Source organism: Loxodonta africana, chromosome 3, assembly GCF_030014295.1.
Source record: "Loxodonta africana isolate mLoxAfr1 chromosome 3, mLoxAfr1.hap2, whole genome shotgun sequence".
NCBI lineage: Eukaryota > Metazoa > Chordata > Mammalia > Proboscidea > Elephantidae > Loxodonta > Loxodonta africana.
Window position 1 is genome coordinate 187023009 of NC_087344.1, and position 14842 is coordinate 187037850.

The following is a 14842-nucleotide window of genomic DNA, read 5'->3' on the forward strand; positions in this document are numbered from 1 at the left end:
CCCTTGCTGAGAACAGTTCTGAAAACCCATTTTCTCAGGGTAAGCCCACCTGTGCGACATGATGTAAAGTGGAGAAGAAAAGTTTCGGAGCTCTGCTGCAAATGCTGAGTGGGGTGAGGGAGCCTGACGGTTTTTTTGGCGGAGCAGAGGATGCTGGATCAGTGCACTGTGAGAGTGGAGAGTCTCCACGAGCAGGCAGGGGATGCCAGACCCTGGCTGGGGCCTGACTCTAGGGGGCACCACTGGCCCAGGACACTGACTTCTGCTGATTAGAAAACCAAAAGCAAACCAGTTGCCCTGACTCCAACTCATGGTGCCCCATGTGTGCAGAGTGGAACTGCTCCATAGGGTTTTCCAGGCTGTGACTTTTCAGAAGCAGATTGCCTGGCCTTTCTTCCAAGGCACCTCTTGGTGGGTTTGAACCACCAATCTTTTGTTTAGTAGTTGAGTGCTTTACTGGCCCAGATATTATACCTTGGCCTGCACCATGTACTAACAACTTCCTCCCAGGCTGAGGAGAAGGGGGAGAAGTTTTTAGGGAATCATGAGCACCTTCCTGTCATTATTGATTAACCAGGAGCAGAATCCAGAGTCAAGCAGGGAGAAGGGGGGAGGAGGAGGGCTCATGTCAGTCCCACCCCCAACCCCACTGCACTTTTCAGGATCATCATTACCTACAAAGACAGACTCTTGAGGTGAATATAGAACAAAGGATATTGCTTTAAACGTGTGCGGTTGAGAAACGTTCCAACACATCAGCCCAAACCCGGGGAGAGGGAGGCTAGGGAGGGAGCGGAAGGGCAGGAATTGAAAACTCACTCTTTTGAGTCCAGATTTCTGGACTCTCAACCAGCTCTGTCACTAACTGCCTGCATGATCTGTGGCAAACCACTTCATCTCTCGAGGCCTCAGTTTCCTTATCTGTAAAGCAAAGGAAGAGCAGATGTTGACTAAGTCTCTTTTGCATCCAAAACAATCTTCCGTATTTATTCTCCAGTAGGCTTCCGTCTTTGACAACCGTGGGGAAGCTTAATCTCTTCTGGTCAAAGGTGAGACAGAACTTGCTTGCTGGGAATGGGCCTGAGCAGTGCTGGCCCCGTGGGGCAGGGGGAGGGGGGTGGATCTCCCCACCCCCTCCCCTGACTGAGAGCGTGGGTGACTGCAGGAATGTGAACTGAAGTGGGAGGTGGTGGGGGGCCAGTGGAATAGGGAACTCATGGAGTCCGGTTCCTCCAGCCCATGAGGTTGTGCTCCTCTCCTTTTCCCTCTTAGCCTACCCATCTCAGGCCTGCTGTGATGCGGGTGGACAGATGTCCTGCAGTGTCCTTGGTCTTGAGCCCATGGAACCCTCCCTCAGTGAGGTGCCAGACTTCACTCTAGACCCACCAGTTACCAGCTTGTGGTCTTGGATGAGTCGCTTCACCTTTCTAAGCCTCAGTGTACTCATCTGTGAATTGGAGACAATGTCTCCTAGCTAGCCCTCAGGGTTACGAAGTTCCCAGGAGATAAGTGCATTCGTTCAGACACACTTGGTAAGCAGCACCCTTGAGACGGGTGCTGGGCTTCGGTTGAGAGGTGCTGGGCTCAGGCGGCTGAAGTCTCTACTGTCCCTTCTGCTGCAGAATCACAGGATCATGTCTGAAATCACCAGGCCCCAGGGAGTTTCAGCCCTGTCTGGTTCTCCTTTGTTTTCTGATGGTCAGGTATCTCCACCCCCATTCTGCTCTAGCCTCCCCGACACTCCCACAGGCCTGAGTCTCCCCTCTTCCTGGGAATAAGAAGCCAGGCAGGAGGAGCTGGTGGTCCCAAGTGCTGGTGGGGGTAGGTAGGGCTGAATGGTACTGGTATGTTTTCTTCTCTTCCTTATCAGTATTTTTCATAGCAAAGCTTGGAATGTTGGCTCAAGAATTTTGAACCTCCACTTAGAGTTTAGACCTGGCTTGACAGAGGTCAGGGAGCTCGTTCAGAGAGCATGTCGAGGGAGGCCACGCCTCCAGCAATGGGGAGACAGAGCTTTACAGTGTGGCAGGGAGAAGTCCGCGTGGGGCTTCTGGGAAGCACAGAGATGGGGCACCTAACACAACCTTGTGGATGATGGGATTTCAGGAAGTGGGGAAGAGGCCAGAAAGGCTTCCTGGAGAAGATATCTGAGCCAAATCTTAAGGGTGAGTAGGGTGTGGGACAAGAGAGGGAATTCTTGGCAGGGGGAATAGCTTGACCAAACATAATAATATTCAAGGCATGGTGTTGTCGTTAGTTGCCATCGAGTTGACTGACTCATGGTGACCCTATGTGTGCCGAGTAGAATTGTTCCACAGTGTTTTCAAGGCTGTGACCTGTTGGAAGAACATTGCCAGGCCTGACTTCTGGGGCACCTCTGGGTGAGTTTGAACCACCAACCTTCTGGCTACTAGTCGAGTGCTTAACCAGTTGCACTACCTAGGGATGCAGAAAATGAGTCTGGGAAAGTAAAAGGTTAGAGCCAGATCTTTGAGTTTGAACCACAACACCAATAATTGGTACAGTAAAACTTGTGAAAGCTGGAGAGTGTGTAAGGTGGAAAGCTGTCGGAGAAGAAAAACTCAAATATTTTCCACTAAAACAAGCAATAGAAAAGTGGTAAGACTGCACCCTGTCAAAGGCAGAAAACTTTCCAGACCCAGAAAAACAAGGCAGTCCCACTGAGTTCCGACTCTAGCAGGTTCCACTGTATATGGTTGCTTTTATCTCACACACTAGGAAATAGAGGCGCAGAGAGGTTAAATAACTGCCTTGAGGCACACAGCCAGCAAGTAGAAGCACTGGGATGGGAACACTGTCTGCCTGACTCCAGAGCACAGGCTCCCCACCAGTGGATTAGAGAAGGGGAGGGCCCACCTTGGTGCAGAAGGCAGTTTGTGGAGGGGGGTCTGAGATGCCTGCTGTTAGGGCCTCTACATCCCTCTTTTCTGCTCCCCTGCCTGAGCTGAGGACTCTTTGCAGGCTTCCGGTTTCAGGCTGGCAGCTGGTATCCCTCTGATTATTTTCAGGTCAGCATCTACCACAAATGGAGGGGAAGGGGGCAACCATAGTGGGAACTACCCCCGGCCCTGCTGCAATCCCATTTTAAACAGCAGGAACGAGGCCTTAGTGGTCAAAGGATCCACCCTCTCACAAGCCTTTCTTTCCCCATCTGTGGAAATGGCTGGAGCAAGCCCACCCAAACCAGCCCCATCATGGGGTGCATCAGGGCTGTGCCTGGTTCTACCTGGCACTGATGATAGGTGCTTCCCATAAAAAGACTCAGGTGCACACAGTCTGAGTGCTGCATTTCAGGAGCTCCGTCCTTCCGTGCGTGGTTCCATTCATTTGGGAGCTCAAGCCAGGCCATGTCCATTCTATGTGCCAGAGGAATCCTGACCTCGGTTAGGATGAGTCTGAAGCCCAAAGTGGAAAAGCACACGCTAATTAGCAGTTGCTGGTCCGGAAGCTTCTTAGTCTAGACTTTTACATTCTTTTTTTCCTCCAAACTCAGCTCAGAGGCCACCCTAGCAACTTCAGGCTCTGGTAGGGAACCTTAGTCGGTCGCTTCAAGAGGTCCTTGTGGTTGCTCCTGAAGACCAAGTGTCAATTTCCATCTGCCAAGTAAGGAGGGCGGACATGCAGGTTCTGACATTTTTTGAGCCAGATCACATGTCAGGTGCTTAGATGCCATCTCCTGGAGTCTTCACAACAACCTTGCCCAGTATAGGCTTTCTTATCTCCATCTGACAAATGAGGAAACCAAGGCTCGGATATTCTGAACAGCAGTCACAGACACAGTAGGTGGCAGGTGTGGATGGGAACCCAAGTCCATCTGCCTGCCTGATCCCGAAGCCCAAACCATTTCCTTGGCTCTGCTGCAGCCTGCGGGCAACAGGCCGGCACAGGGAGAGAAGGTACCTTTCAGGTAGTGCCTTCCAAAGGCCAGGTCTCACCCCAGACCGATTACATCAGAATCTCTGGAGCTGGGACCCAGACACCGGTGGTCTTTAGGGCTCCCCAGGTGATTCCAATGGATAGTCCAGGCTGCCAACCACTGCTTTACTATAAGGACAGAGGGACATCTGCTGAGGGGGTGGGGGGAGAGCTCCAGGTGCACCTTTCGCAGCTGTAATCTTGTTCACGAAACCAAAAATCAAAACCGTGCCCGTGGTTGTGAAGTCCCCCCTGCGCCTCAGCAACAGAACTTGGAGGAGGGACCCTGGTAGGGCTCATCCCCGCCGGGCACGAGGTCTCCTGCCCTCTGGGTTCAGGTGCGGCGCTGAAACAGGAAGCCACCTCCTCCCGTCCGCCGGTGCGCGGGGCTGTTGCGCCATCCGCTCGGGCTTTCGTAACTGTACCCTGGGATGACCGAGAGACACACCAGCGCGAGTTCCTCAAATGTTTTCCTGCGTTCCCAGTACTGTCTGCTGCTCTTAGTCATGTGCAAGTGAGAAGTCTTACTGACACAAAGTCGGGCCAGAGGGAGCCGAGCCGAGCGCGGCGCGGGGCAGGGGGACTCGCAGTGCGTGCGGAGCGCGGGCCCCCTGGGGACGCAGACTGCCCTCCCGGCCGGAGTCCGCCCGCCCACCCACCGCCCCGCCCCGGCCGCCGGGTCCCGGCCCGCCCGTCAGCCCGCCCGCCTCTCCCGGGGAGCACGGGGCGTTAGCCGAGGAGGAAGCATGCTGGCTGTCCGCTGCGCGCTGCTGGCCGCCCTGCTGTCCACACCGGGGGCGGCACTGACCCCAGGGGCCTGCCCCGCGCTGGGTAAGGGCTTCGCGCACACCTGGAGGGCTGGGGCAGCTGGCGGGTGGGGGAAACTGCCGCGACCGCCGCCGACCGGAGGCAGCTGGAGAGAGGAAAGGAGGGAGAACGGCTCCCCTTTCCGTGGCTGGCTTGGGTCACCGCGGACACAAGATGTGGGCTCAGGGCTGACCCAGCTGGTGCGTCGCTGGCGGTCGTTGGTGCGCCCCCTGCAGCGGGCGTCCTGCACCTTTAGCGCGGCGCCTTCTCTCCCGGACTGCCCTGCGCCGGGGGAGTTCTCTGAAGTCTGCGTACAGGACTTGGTGTGTTCTCTGAAACCTGACTGATGAAGTGATCCTAAGTACTCTTGAGTCTCCTTCCCAGCGCGCCTCCCCACCGCGTTACTCTAAGGCGAGATTCCCAGGACAGCAAGCTCTAGCGGGGTAATGCTCCCGCTTGGGGCGTCCTGGTCCCAGCGCCTCTCTGCTCCTCAGCTTTTGAGGCCACCCCGCCTGGCTCCCCTCAGCCTCCTGTGTGTCTGTGCGGATGACAGTGCCCTGACTGTGAAGGGACTGACATCATGGGCGCTGAGTCACCGGTGGCGTAGTGGTTAAACCGCTCGGCTGCTAACCGAAAGGTCGGCGGTTTGAACCCACTAGCTGCTCCACGGGAGAAAGGTGTGGCAATCTGCTTCCCTAAAGATTACAGCCTTGGAAACCCAATGGGGGCAGTTCTACTCTGTTCTATTATAAGCCGAAATCCACCTGATGGCAATGGGTTAATGGGAGTCACTGACCCCTCTGGCTGAAAGCACTGGCACTCAGGTCAGCAGGCAGCAGCTCTCACAAGCCTGGTGCCCCAGCCCTGGGAATTTCATCTGAGTGGGGAGGCTAGCTAGTGACTGGGACCTCTTGGGGCTGGTACTCGCTGGAGTCTCCTTCCAGAGAAGGAAGGAAGGGTGAGGGAGAGGCCAGTGGGCACTTGTTGCTCTGCTAACTATAATCTGTGCCTAGCAGCCAGGCCATTCTTTGTACTCTGGCTGCGTGCCCAGCTGCGTGTCTAGTCTCTTCTCTGGATGAACGAGACAACGGCTTCCCCTTGGGTTTATTTTAGAGCCTGAGAGCTTCAACTAGAAGACAGCGGAAAACCCAGGGGGCAGCAGGCAGGCTTCTGGGAACAGATGGCTGGGGTGACCGTGGACTCTGGCTTTCACTGCTAGACCACACTGCGCTCCTGCCCTCAGCTTGATCTCCTTCCACTTGCAGGTAGCGTTCTAGAGCTAGAGGCTGAGTGCCTGCTGCTCTCTTTGCTTTCTGGATGGTTGTGGTCCTCGCGCTCAGAAGAGGAAAGTAAAAGGACGCCTTTGTTCAGCACACATTCGTTACTCCTGTCAGTAACAGCCACTGTCAACTGAGGCCTCCTGGGCTTTACTCAGGTTTTCTATAATCCTCTGCCTGATCCAAGCATGTTGTTGTTAGTTGCCCTTGAGTCGATTTCGACTCATGGTGACCCCGTGTCCAGAGTAGAACCGTTCCATGGGGTTCTCGAGACTGTGACCTTTCAGATGCAGATTGACAGGACTTTCTTCCAAGGTGTCTCTGAGTAGGTTTGAACTGCCATCGTTTCAGTTAATAGTCGAGCACTTAACCATTTGCGCCACCAAGGACTCTGATCCAAATACAGTTTTGCTCAAAAGAGGAGACTGAGGTTCAGAGAGGTTGGCATGAAGGTCGTCAGGCCGAGGTGGTGGAGGCCTGCCCCTCCTGTGGCCCTGTGCTCCAGTCTGCTAGATCTCCAAGGCTCCTGTATGTGGAACCAGGCCAGCAGGCAGAGCTGGGAGTACTTGGGGGCAAGCTGTGAGTTACCCTTTCTGGCTGAGCTCTGGGGCAGGAGGGGTTTAGAGAGGGGAAGTGGATAAGACTTGCATACCACACCTGTGGTGTCAGAGGATGCAAGGCAAAGCTGAGCCTTCAGTTGGCCTCAGGAGTGAGCAGGGCTCACCTGTCTGCCTCTGTTGCTAATCACCCCATACCCCAGGGCACCTGCCCCTTGGGAGGTTACAGAGCAGCCACTTCTTTTGCAGGACACTGGCAGGCAGTCAGTTGTAGTCAGTTCTCCGTTTCCCTTGTGCTCAGGGGAGACCTGGCCTGGACAGCCTGTGAAAGGCAGAACTGAGAATTTGGGGAGGAAGTGAAAGCCCTCCCAGCTCAGAAGGAAAATGCAGAGAAGTAGAAAATACCCACACCCACACAGACTCAGCCCACAAACTCTAGAGTAAAAATAAAGAAATTGTACAGGAAGCATGGAGCAAATGACTGTGAGATGTCTAACTTTGGAGAAGTAAGGGGCTGAGGGGTAGTAGAGGCTGGAGTTGCCTTAGAGGGGAAATCCGTTGGTTCTCAGGGGCTGTTAACTGGGAGGCAGGTTTTCCTCGGAATCAGCACAGCACTTCCCACCCTAGCAGGGTGCCAGGGCTCCTTGGGCACACTGGCCTTCTAGCACTAGCTGGGAAGTTAGGCCTCTTCCAGCTCAAACATTCTAGGTGCTGGGCGTGGAAGGCCAGGGCATGTGTGACTCAAGTTCCCTCCCCCTCTGCAGTGAAAGAAGATACAAAAAACAAGCACAAACACCTATAAGTCTCTCCAAGTCCTGTCTCGACTTCTGAATTTCCCTTTAGGGTAACTTCTTCCTGCCCCTAATGCCCACCTGCGTTCCTAGCCCCACCCTAAATCAGTATTTTCCAACAGGGTAGTTCTGGGTCTAGTTGCAACAGAGTTGATTTGTGAATTGGGGATAGGAGAACATGTTAAAAATCCAATTCTCAGCCCCCACCCCAGATTTACTGACTAGGAATAACTGGGGTTGAGGCCCAGGAAACGTCTCTTTTAGCCAGCCGCCCCTTGTGGTTCTTCTGCACGGACTGGTTTGAAGAGGACCTGCAGAGCGGTGTGATTGAGGAACTGAGAGCCCTCCCCCATCAGCTCCTGGCTGCCAGAAATCTCTCCCTGCCTTTGGCTCTGGCCCTTGTTTATTCATTGCCGCACATATTGGGTCCGTGCAAAGCCCTGTGAGGCCTTTGTGGGAGCAGCAACCCAGACTCCACCCTACAGAGAGTCTGAAAATGGTCCAGTGTAAATTCTTCTGAGAGGGGCAGAGAAAACTGAGTATCTCTGACCCGCTTGGTACTATGAGGACAGATTGTGGGGGGAGCAGCGGGTGGAGGGAGGAAGCACCTCTGATTGAGAGCAAGATAACGGAGGCAGTGAGATCCACTGATCCTGAGCATATTACCTCAGCTCTGACCCTTGCCTCTCTCCATGTAAACTGGGTAAACAAATACCTCATAGGCTGTTTGTAAGGATTACGGGGAACAAAGGCGTTCACTGCAGTAACTATGCGCTCCTTCCCTCTTCTCCCCCTTCCCCCTTACCTCCTAGCCTGCATGCCACCAGCAAGCCATCTAGGGCATTCCCAGGGCCCCAATCTGTGCTTTTCCAGATTCATCTTAGAGACCTAGAGCTGTACGGTCTAACAAGGTAGCCACTAGCCACATGTGACTATTTGAATTAAAATGAAATCAAATTAAAGATTCAGCTCCTTAGTTGCACTAGCCACATTTCAAATACTCCATAGCCCCATGTGGCTAATAGCTGCTGTAGTGGACAGCGCAGTTATAAAACGTTTCCATCATTGCAGAAAGTTCTATTGGACAATGGTGGTCTAGAGTGTGAAACAGTTGCTTCCTGAGATTTTCTGCTGCCCCTTCCCTTGTCTGTCTCCCGGCTTACTTCTCTCTTCTACCTAAGCACAGCTAATTTTATACGGTAATAGTTAAGGCTTTGGAACCATGTAAAAAAATGATATATGATCTTGGACAAGTGATTTCACCTGTCTGAGACTCAGTGCCCTCACCTAGAAATTACGAATAATTTTACAACCTTGCAGGGTGGCTTAAAATGAGCAATGATTAAATGAGCTAAGTAAGGTTTTATACAGAGTGTTTAGAAAAGTGCCTACCCAAAAAAACCCAAACCCAGGGCCATCGAGTCAATCCAGACTCATAGCGACCCTACAGGGCAGAGTAGAACTGCCGCATAGAGTTTCCAAGGGGTGCCTGGCAGATTCGAACTGCAGACCATTTGGTTAGCAGCTGTAGCACTTAACCACTACACCACCAGGGTTTCCCAGAGAAGTGCCTAGCATGGAGCAAGTGCTTCAATAAGCCAGACTAAGCATTCATTCATATGGAAAATAATTTTTGAGCACTGACTGTGTGCCAGGCACTGTTCTAACGGCTGGAGATACTGAGGGAGCAAAACAGACAAAAATCCCTGGCTTATTTAAGCTTTATTCTAGTGGAGGAGACAGATGAACAAGACATAAGTTAAATATATAGTGTGATAGTGACTAGTGTAAGGAGAAAATTAAGCAGGGAAGAGAATCAGGAATTGTGTGTGTGTTATGGGGAGGAGTGTGGAAGATGGTATTTGAATGAAGGCCTGAAGGGAATATATAAATATTTCGGAATTCCCTTTATCTTGCCAGGTAAATTTTTGCTTCCTCTTTAACAACCTTTACCTGAGGACCTGTTATGTTCTGGAGCAGATGGCTTTATGGGGACACAGGGGAGCTCCCCTGCCCTGGAGAAGCTTGAGCGTCTTTGGGGAGACATGGCTTCTGCCATTCAGACCCCTTGGATGCCAGCTGAACGGGGAAGTGCTAAATGTCACGTCATTAATTACAAGCGAGTTAGGAGTCTATAGAAGAGAGACACTTGAGGGCTGGAGTGGCAAGGGGAAGATATCTTGGCAGAGAAAGGCTTTTCACCATCAGACTCTCTGTCTAGGGAAGGCCCTGAGGGAGTTTCTTTTTGGTAGTTAATCTATGTTGTTTACTCTCTCCTCTCAGTTTGAGATCTGAAGAGATCAGAAGTCTCCAGCAGAGCCAGGGGCTCCCCTCCACACCATGGCCCTGGCTTCAGACTTGGCTTTTAACTGAACCCACAGCCTCCCCCTCCTCCCATCCACCCCTTGCCAGTTCTGCCCTGTGGCCCTGCCTTTAGGAATGTGCCCCTGAGGCCCCGTATCCAGACTACTCCCAGCATCTCTCTCTCAGTCAGTTCCCACTCCACCTCCCAACTTCCTTTCTCGAAAAGCATCCTTTGGTCTTCCTCCCTCTCTATATAATAAAAACCAGTACCAGTTCCTGTTTAATCAGTTCTGACTCATGGAGACCCCGTGTGTGTCGGAATAGAACTGTGCTTCATAGGGTTTTCAATGGCTGATATTTTGGGAACTAGATTCACCACGCGTTTCTTTGGAAGCACCTCTGGGTGGACTTGAACGTCCAACCTTTCCATTAGCAGCTGAGTGCGTTAATCATTTGCACCACCCAGGGACTTCATCTATATGATATAACAATTAAAAAAAAAACAAACCAAACCCATTGCCATTGAGTGGATTCTGACTCATAGTGACCTTATAGGACAGAGAAAAACTGCCCCATAGAGTTTCCAAAGACCACCTGTTAGGTTTGAACTGCCGACCTTTTGGTTAGCAGCGATAGCTCTTAGCCACTACACCACCAGGGTTTCCATAACAATAATTGTTACTATTTATTGAGTAACATTCCCAGTCACCAAATCTGCTGGGCCTTTTCCATCTGTGATGTTATTTACTCTTCACAACAGTTAATGTGAGAGGGAGAATTAGTAGACCTCTTGCATAGATAGGAGCCTTGATGGTGCAGTGATTAAGCGTTCCCCTGCTAACCAAAAGGTCGGCAGTAAGAAACCACCAAGCTGCTCCTCGGAAACCCTATGGAGCAGTTCTACTCTGTCCTACAGGGTCACTATGAGTCAGAATCGACTGAACTGCAATGTGTTTGGTGTTTGGTTTCCGGTTTATTGCATCGATAGGAGCCCTGGTGGCTCAGTGGATAAACGGTCACCTGCTAACTGAAAGGTTGATGGTTTGAACCCACTAGTTGCTCCAGGCGAGAAAGATGTGGCAGTCTGCTTCCATAAAGATAACAGCCTTGGAAACCCTATAAGGCAGTTCTACTCTGTCCTATCAGGTTGCAATGAGTTGGAATCAACTCAAAGGCTACGGGTTTGGATTTTTGGCTTTTGATGGGGTCGGGTGCTGGACGAGCAAGTTGTGTTGGAGAGAAAGAGCAGTTTTGGACATGCCGAAATTGAGATGTCTATTAGACAACCAAGGGAAGATGTTGAAAAGGGCTTGGATACAGAGTCTGGAGTTTGGGAATGAGGACAGAGCTTGAGATATAAATTTGAGTTATTTGCAGGCAGATGGTATTTCAAGGCTTGAGAGTGACTGAACTCGTGGAGGGTGAGAATGTCAATAGGAAAGAGGCCCACGGGCTGAGCCCTGGGGCAGACAGCCAACCATTTGAGGCTGGGGAGAGGAGACATCGGCGAGGGACTGAGAAAGTGAGGCCAGTGGAGTAGATGGAAAACCAGGAGAGCTGGTGTCCTAAAAACCAAGTGAGGACAGTGTATCAAAGGGAAGGGGGCAGCCAATGGTGTCCAACGCTGTTGAGACATCAGGCAAGGGGAGGGCTGGGACTTGACCGTGGGTTTAGCAACAGGCAGGTCGTTGTAGTTTTGGTGAAGGGGTGGGAGCCAAAGGTTGACAGGAGTGAATTCAAGAGAGAATGGGAGGAAAGAAATTGGAAACGGCAGGTAGAGTCAACTCTTCTGAGATGTTTAGCTGCAAAGGGAAGTAAAGAAATGGGGTGTTCAGTGGCTGGAGAAGTGGGATGAAGAAAAGGGAGTTTTTAAAAAGATGAGTGAAATATCATGTTTACATGCTGATGGAAATTACTTGGTAGAGAACGAAAAATTGATGACAAAGAGGTGAGAATCGCTGAAGTAAGCTCCTTGAGTAGGCGAGAGGAAACTGAGGCTCAGAATAGTTAAATAACACAGCAAGGAAGTAACAGATTGGGGCTTTGAGCCTTGCCCTTGTCTTGTTCTTGTGTTTTCAACAACCCCATCCTTCCCAAAGTGTCAAGGACATCTTATCTCTTCACGGTATCCTCATTGGAGGGGCACCATTACCATATTTATCGGTGTGACAGAGATAGCCTACCCTCCTCCTTTTGCCCTGGGAAGTGTCACCTGCCTTCTCTTCTACTGAAGGATACTAAAGGCCACGCTGAATGTTTAATTAAGCCATTGCACTGTGACCCTGCCTCTCCACTCCACATAGCCCTTCATATCGCTTTCCCTCAGGTAAATATTTTCTAAGGACGGGCACTTAGGAGTTTGCTCTGTCTCCGCTGTTGGAGCAGAAAGAAAAGAGCTTTGGAGTCAGGCAAGCCAGGCTGTGTCCTGGCTGTCCTCTTAACTAGCTGGATGACCTTGGGCAAGTCAGTTGAGGACTTCAAGCCTTGGCATAATAATAATACTTCTTGAGGCTGTAGCTGACAAAAGTACGTGCTCAATAGGTGTGATAACAAACAAAAAAAGTTGGTGCTCAATAAATGTTACTTTAAGAGCCTATTTTGATGGAGGCTATTGTATGAGCAAGTCACTTAAGGACTTTAAGCCTATGCATAATAATGCTCCTCTAGGCTGTAACTAACAAAAGTAGGTGTTCAATGGGTGTGGTAACAAACAGGTAGGTGCTCAATAAATGTTATTGATTTTTAAGAACCTATTTTTTTTTTTTATTTTGATGGAGGGAGGAGGCTGTAATATGAGGACTTTCTCACAGAAAGGGGGAAAGCGGTGCTAATGCAGCGGGGATAATAATTACAGTCACTCACATTTTTTGAGAGATTATAAAAGTTTCGAGAACAACACTAGAGTTTTTATGTTAATCATTTAATGTAATCCTCACAACCTTTTGAAGTAGGTCTTATTATTTTCATTTTATGGAGGGGAGAAGTGAGGTCTAGAGAGGTGGAGAGCTAGCCCGCGGTCACACAGCCAGTAAGCCGCTGAGCTGGGCTTGGAACTCGGTTATGTCTGCATCTTGGGCTTGAACTCTTAACCACTGCACCAAATAAATGAGCTACAGCAAAGAATTCATTTCTCTATATTAAGAAAAACTTCTTTTTGGTTTTTGTATTTCACTATATGGATATATCAAGATTATTTACCCAGGTCCTCTTTGGATATTTTTTTTTCTTTGGATGGACAATCAGTTGTTTCAGTCTTGCTATTATAGACAGTGCTGCAGAGAACAAATTTGCATATTCCTCACAGCTGCAGGATCCATTTCTCAAAGGGAAATCATTGGGTTGAAGGTCATGTGCATTTGCAATTTTGAAGGATAATGCCAAGTCGCCCTCCATAAAAAAACCAAACCAAACCCAGTGCCATCGAGTCGATTCGGACTCATAGCACCCTATAGGACAGTGTAGAACTGCCCCATGGAGCGTCTAAGGAGTACCTGGCGGATTCGAACTCCTGACCCTTTGGTTAGCAGCTGTAGTACTTAACCACTATGGCACCAGGGTTTCCAAAGAAAACCAAAAACTAAAACCCCTTGCCATGGACTCTTCAAGTCGATACTAACTCTTAGGGACCCTATGGAACAGAGTAGAACCCCATAGGGTTTCCAAGGAGCGGCTGGTGGATTTGAACTGACCTTTTGGTTAGCAGCCGAGCTCTTAACCACTGTGCCACCAGGGTTCCGTCCTCCATAGAAGTTGCACCAATTCATACTCCCATTACCAATGTGCGAATGCTTTTGACCCGACACCCTTGCCAAAACGGTGTGTTGTTAAACTGGTATCTACATACAGATAGTATCTGCGGCGAATTAATTTGGATTTATCGGAGTGAGGTTGTACAGGTTTTTCTTTTTTTAAGAGGCGTTTGTATAGTCCATTTCTTTAAGCTGCCTGTGGATATCCATTGCTCAGTTTTTTTAATTGGGTTGTCAGCCTTTTTTGTAATATTTACAGGAGCTCTTAAGATATTAAGGAATTTAATCCTTTAACTGTGATATGAGTTGTGAATGTTTTTCTCCAGTTTGTCATTTGTCTTGTGACTTTTTTTAGGGGGTGGGTCTTGCCACGAAGATTTTTAAAAAAAATGTAGTTGAATTTATCAGTCTCTTATGGCTTTTAGGTTTTGTCTTATGCTTAATAATAAGCTATTTCTCATGTGAATGTTATTTTGAGTCCCTGGGTGTTACAAACAGTTAATGTGCTCGCCTGCTATCTAGAAGGTTGGAGGTTCAGGTCTACCCAGAGACACTTTGGTAGAAAGATCTGGCAATCTACTTCGGAAAAATCAGCCATTGAAAACGCTATAGAACACAGTTCTACTCGGACACACGTGGGGTCACCACAAGGCAGAATCTACTTATGGCAACTGTTTTTTTTAATATTATTTTTAAAAGATTCTCTCTCTCTCTTTCTGATACTTTTAAGAGTTTGTTTTCATGTTTGAATATTTGATCCACTGGGAATTTACCATAGAGTAAGGTATGAGGTATGACCCCACCTTTTTTCCCAGTTGTACCCTGTTGTCCCTTTACAGTTTATTGAATAATCTATTGAATTAGTTTCCTAGAGTTGCTATAACAAGTACCACAAACCAGGGGGCTTAAAACAACAGAAATTTATTCTCTCAGAGTTCTGGAGGCTAGAAGTTCGAAATCAAGTTTGTATCCATCTGGAGGCTCTGAGGGAGAATCTGTTGCCTTTTTCTTCTAGCTTTTGGTGGTTGCCAGCAACCTTGGTGCTCCTTGGTTTGTAGATGTATCGTTTCAATCCCTGCCTCTGTCCTCAAGTGGCCATTTTCCCTCTGTGTGTGTGTCTCTATGTCTTCACAGGGTGTTCTCCTTTCTGTGGGTCTGTGTCCAGATTTCCCTTTTCTGAAGATACCTGTCATTGAATTATAGCCCACCCTAATCCAGGAGGACCTCGTTTTTTAAAATGTGTTTAAGTCATTATTTATTTTTGTCCTCGTTGTTGGGAACATGCGTAGCAGAACATACACCAGCTAAACAATTTCCACGTGTACAATTCTGTTGATATTGGTTACATTCTTCAAATTGTGCAACCATTCTCACTCTCCTTTCCTGAGTTGTTCCTCATTAACATAAACTCCTTGCCCCTT

At 49.6% G+C, this 14842-nt stretch overlaps 1 protein-coding gene across 2 annotated transcripts in view; it reads left to right on the forward strand.

Annotated features, from left to right (window-relative positions):
• Positions 1–4631: 4631 nt before the first annotated feature.
• Positions 4632–14842, forward strand: part of IL6R (interleukin 6 receptor) — a 60674-nt gene continuing 50463 nt past the window's right edge. For both annotated transcript variants that reach the window (XM_064282646.1, XM_023554017.2), the window contains exon 1: positions 4632–4767. In XM_064282646.1, coding sequence (XP_064138716.1) covers positions 4683–4767 — 85 coding nt within the window. In that variant the 5' untranslated portion in view covers positions 4632–4682. The remainder of the gene's footprint in view (positions 4768–14842) is intronic.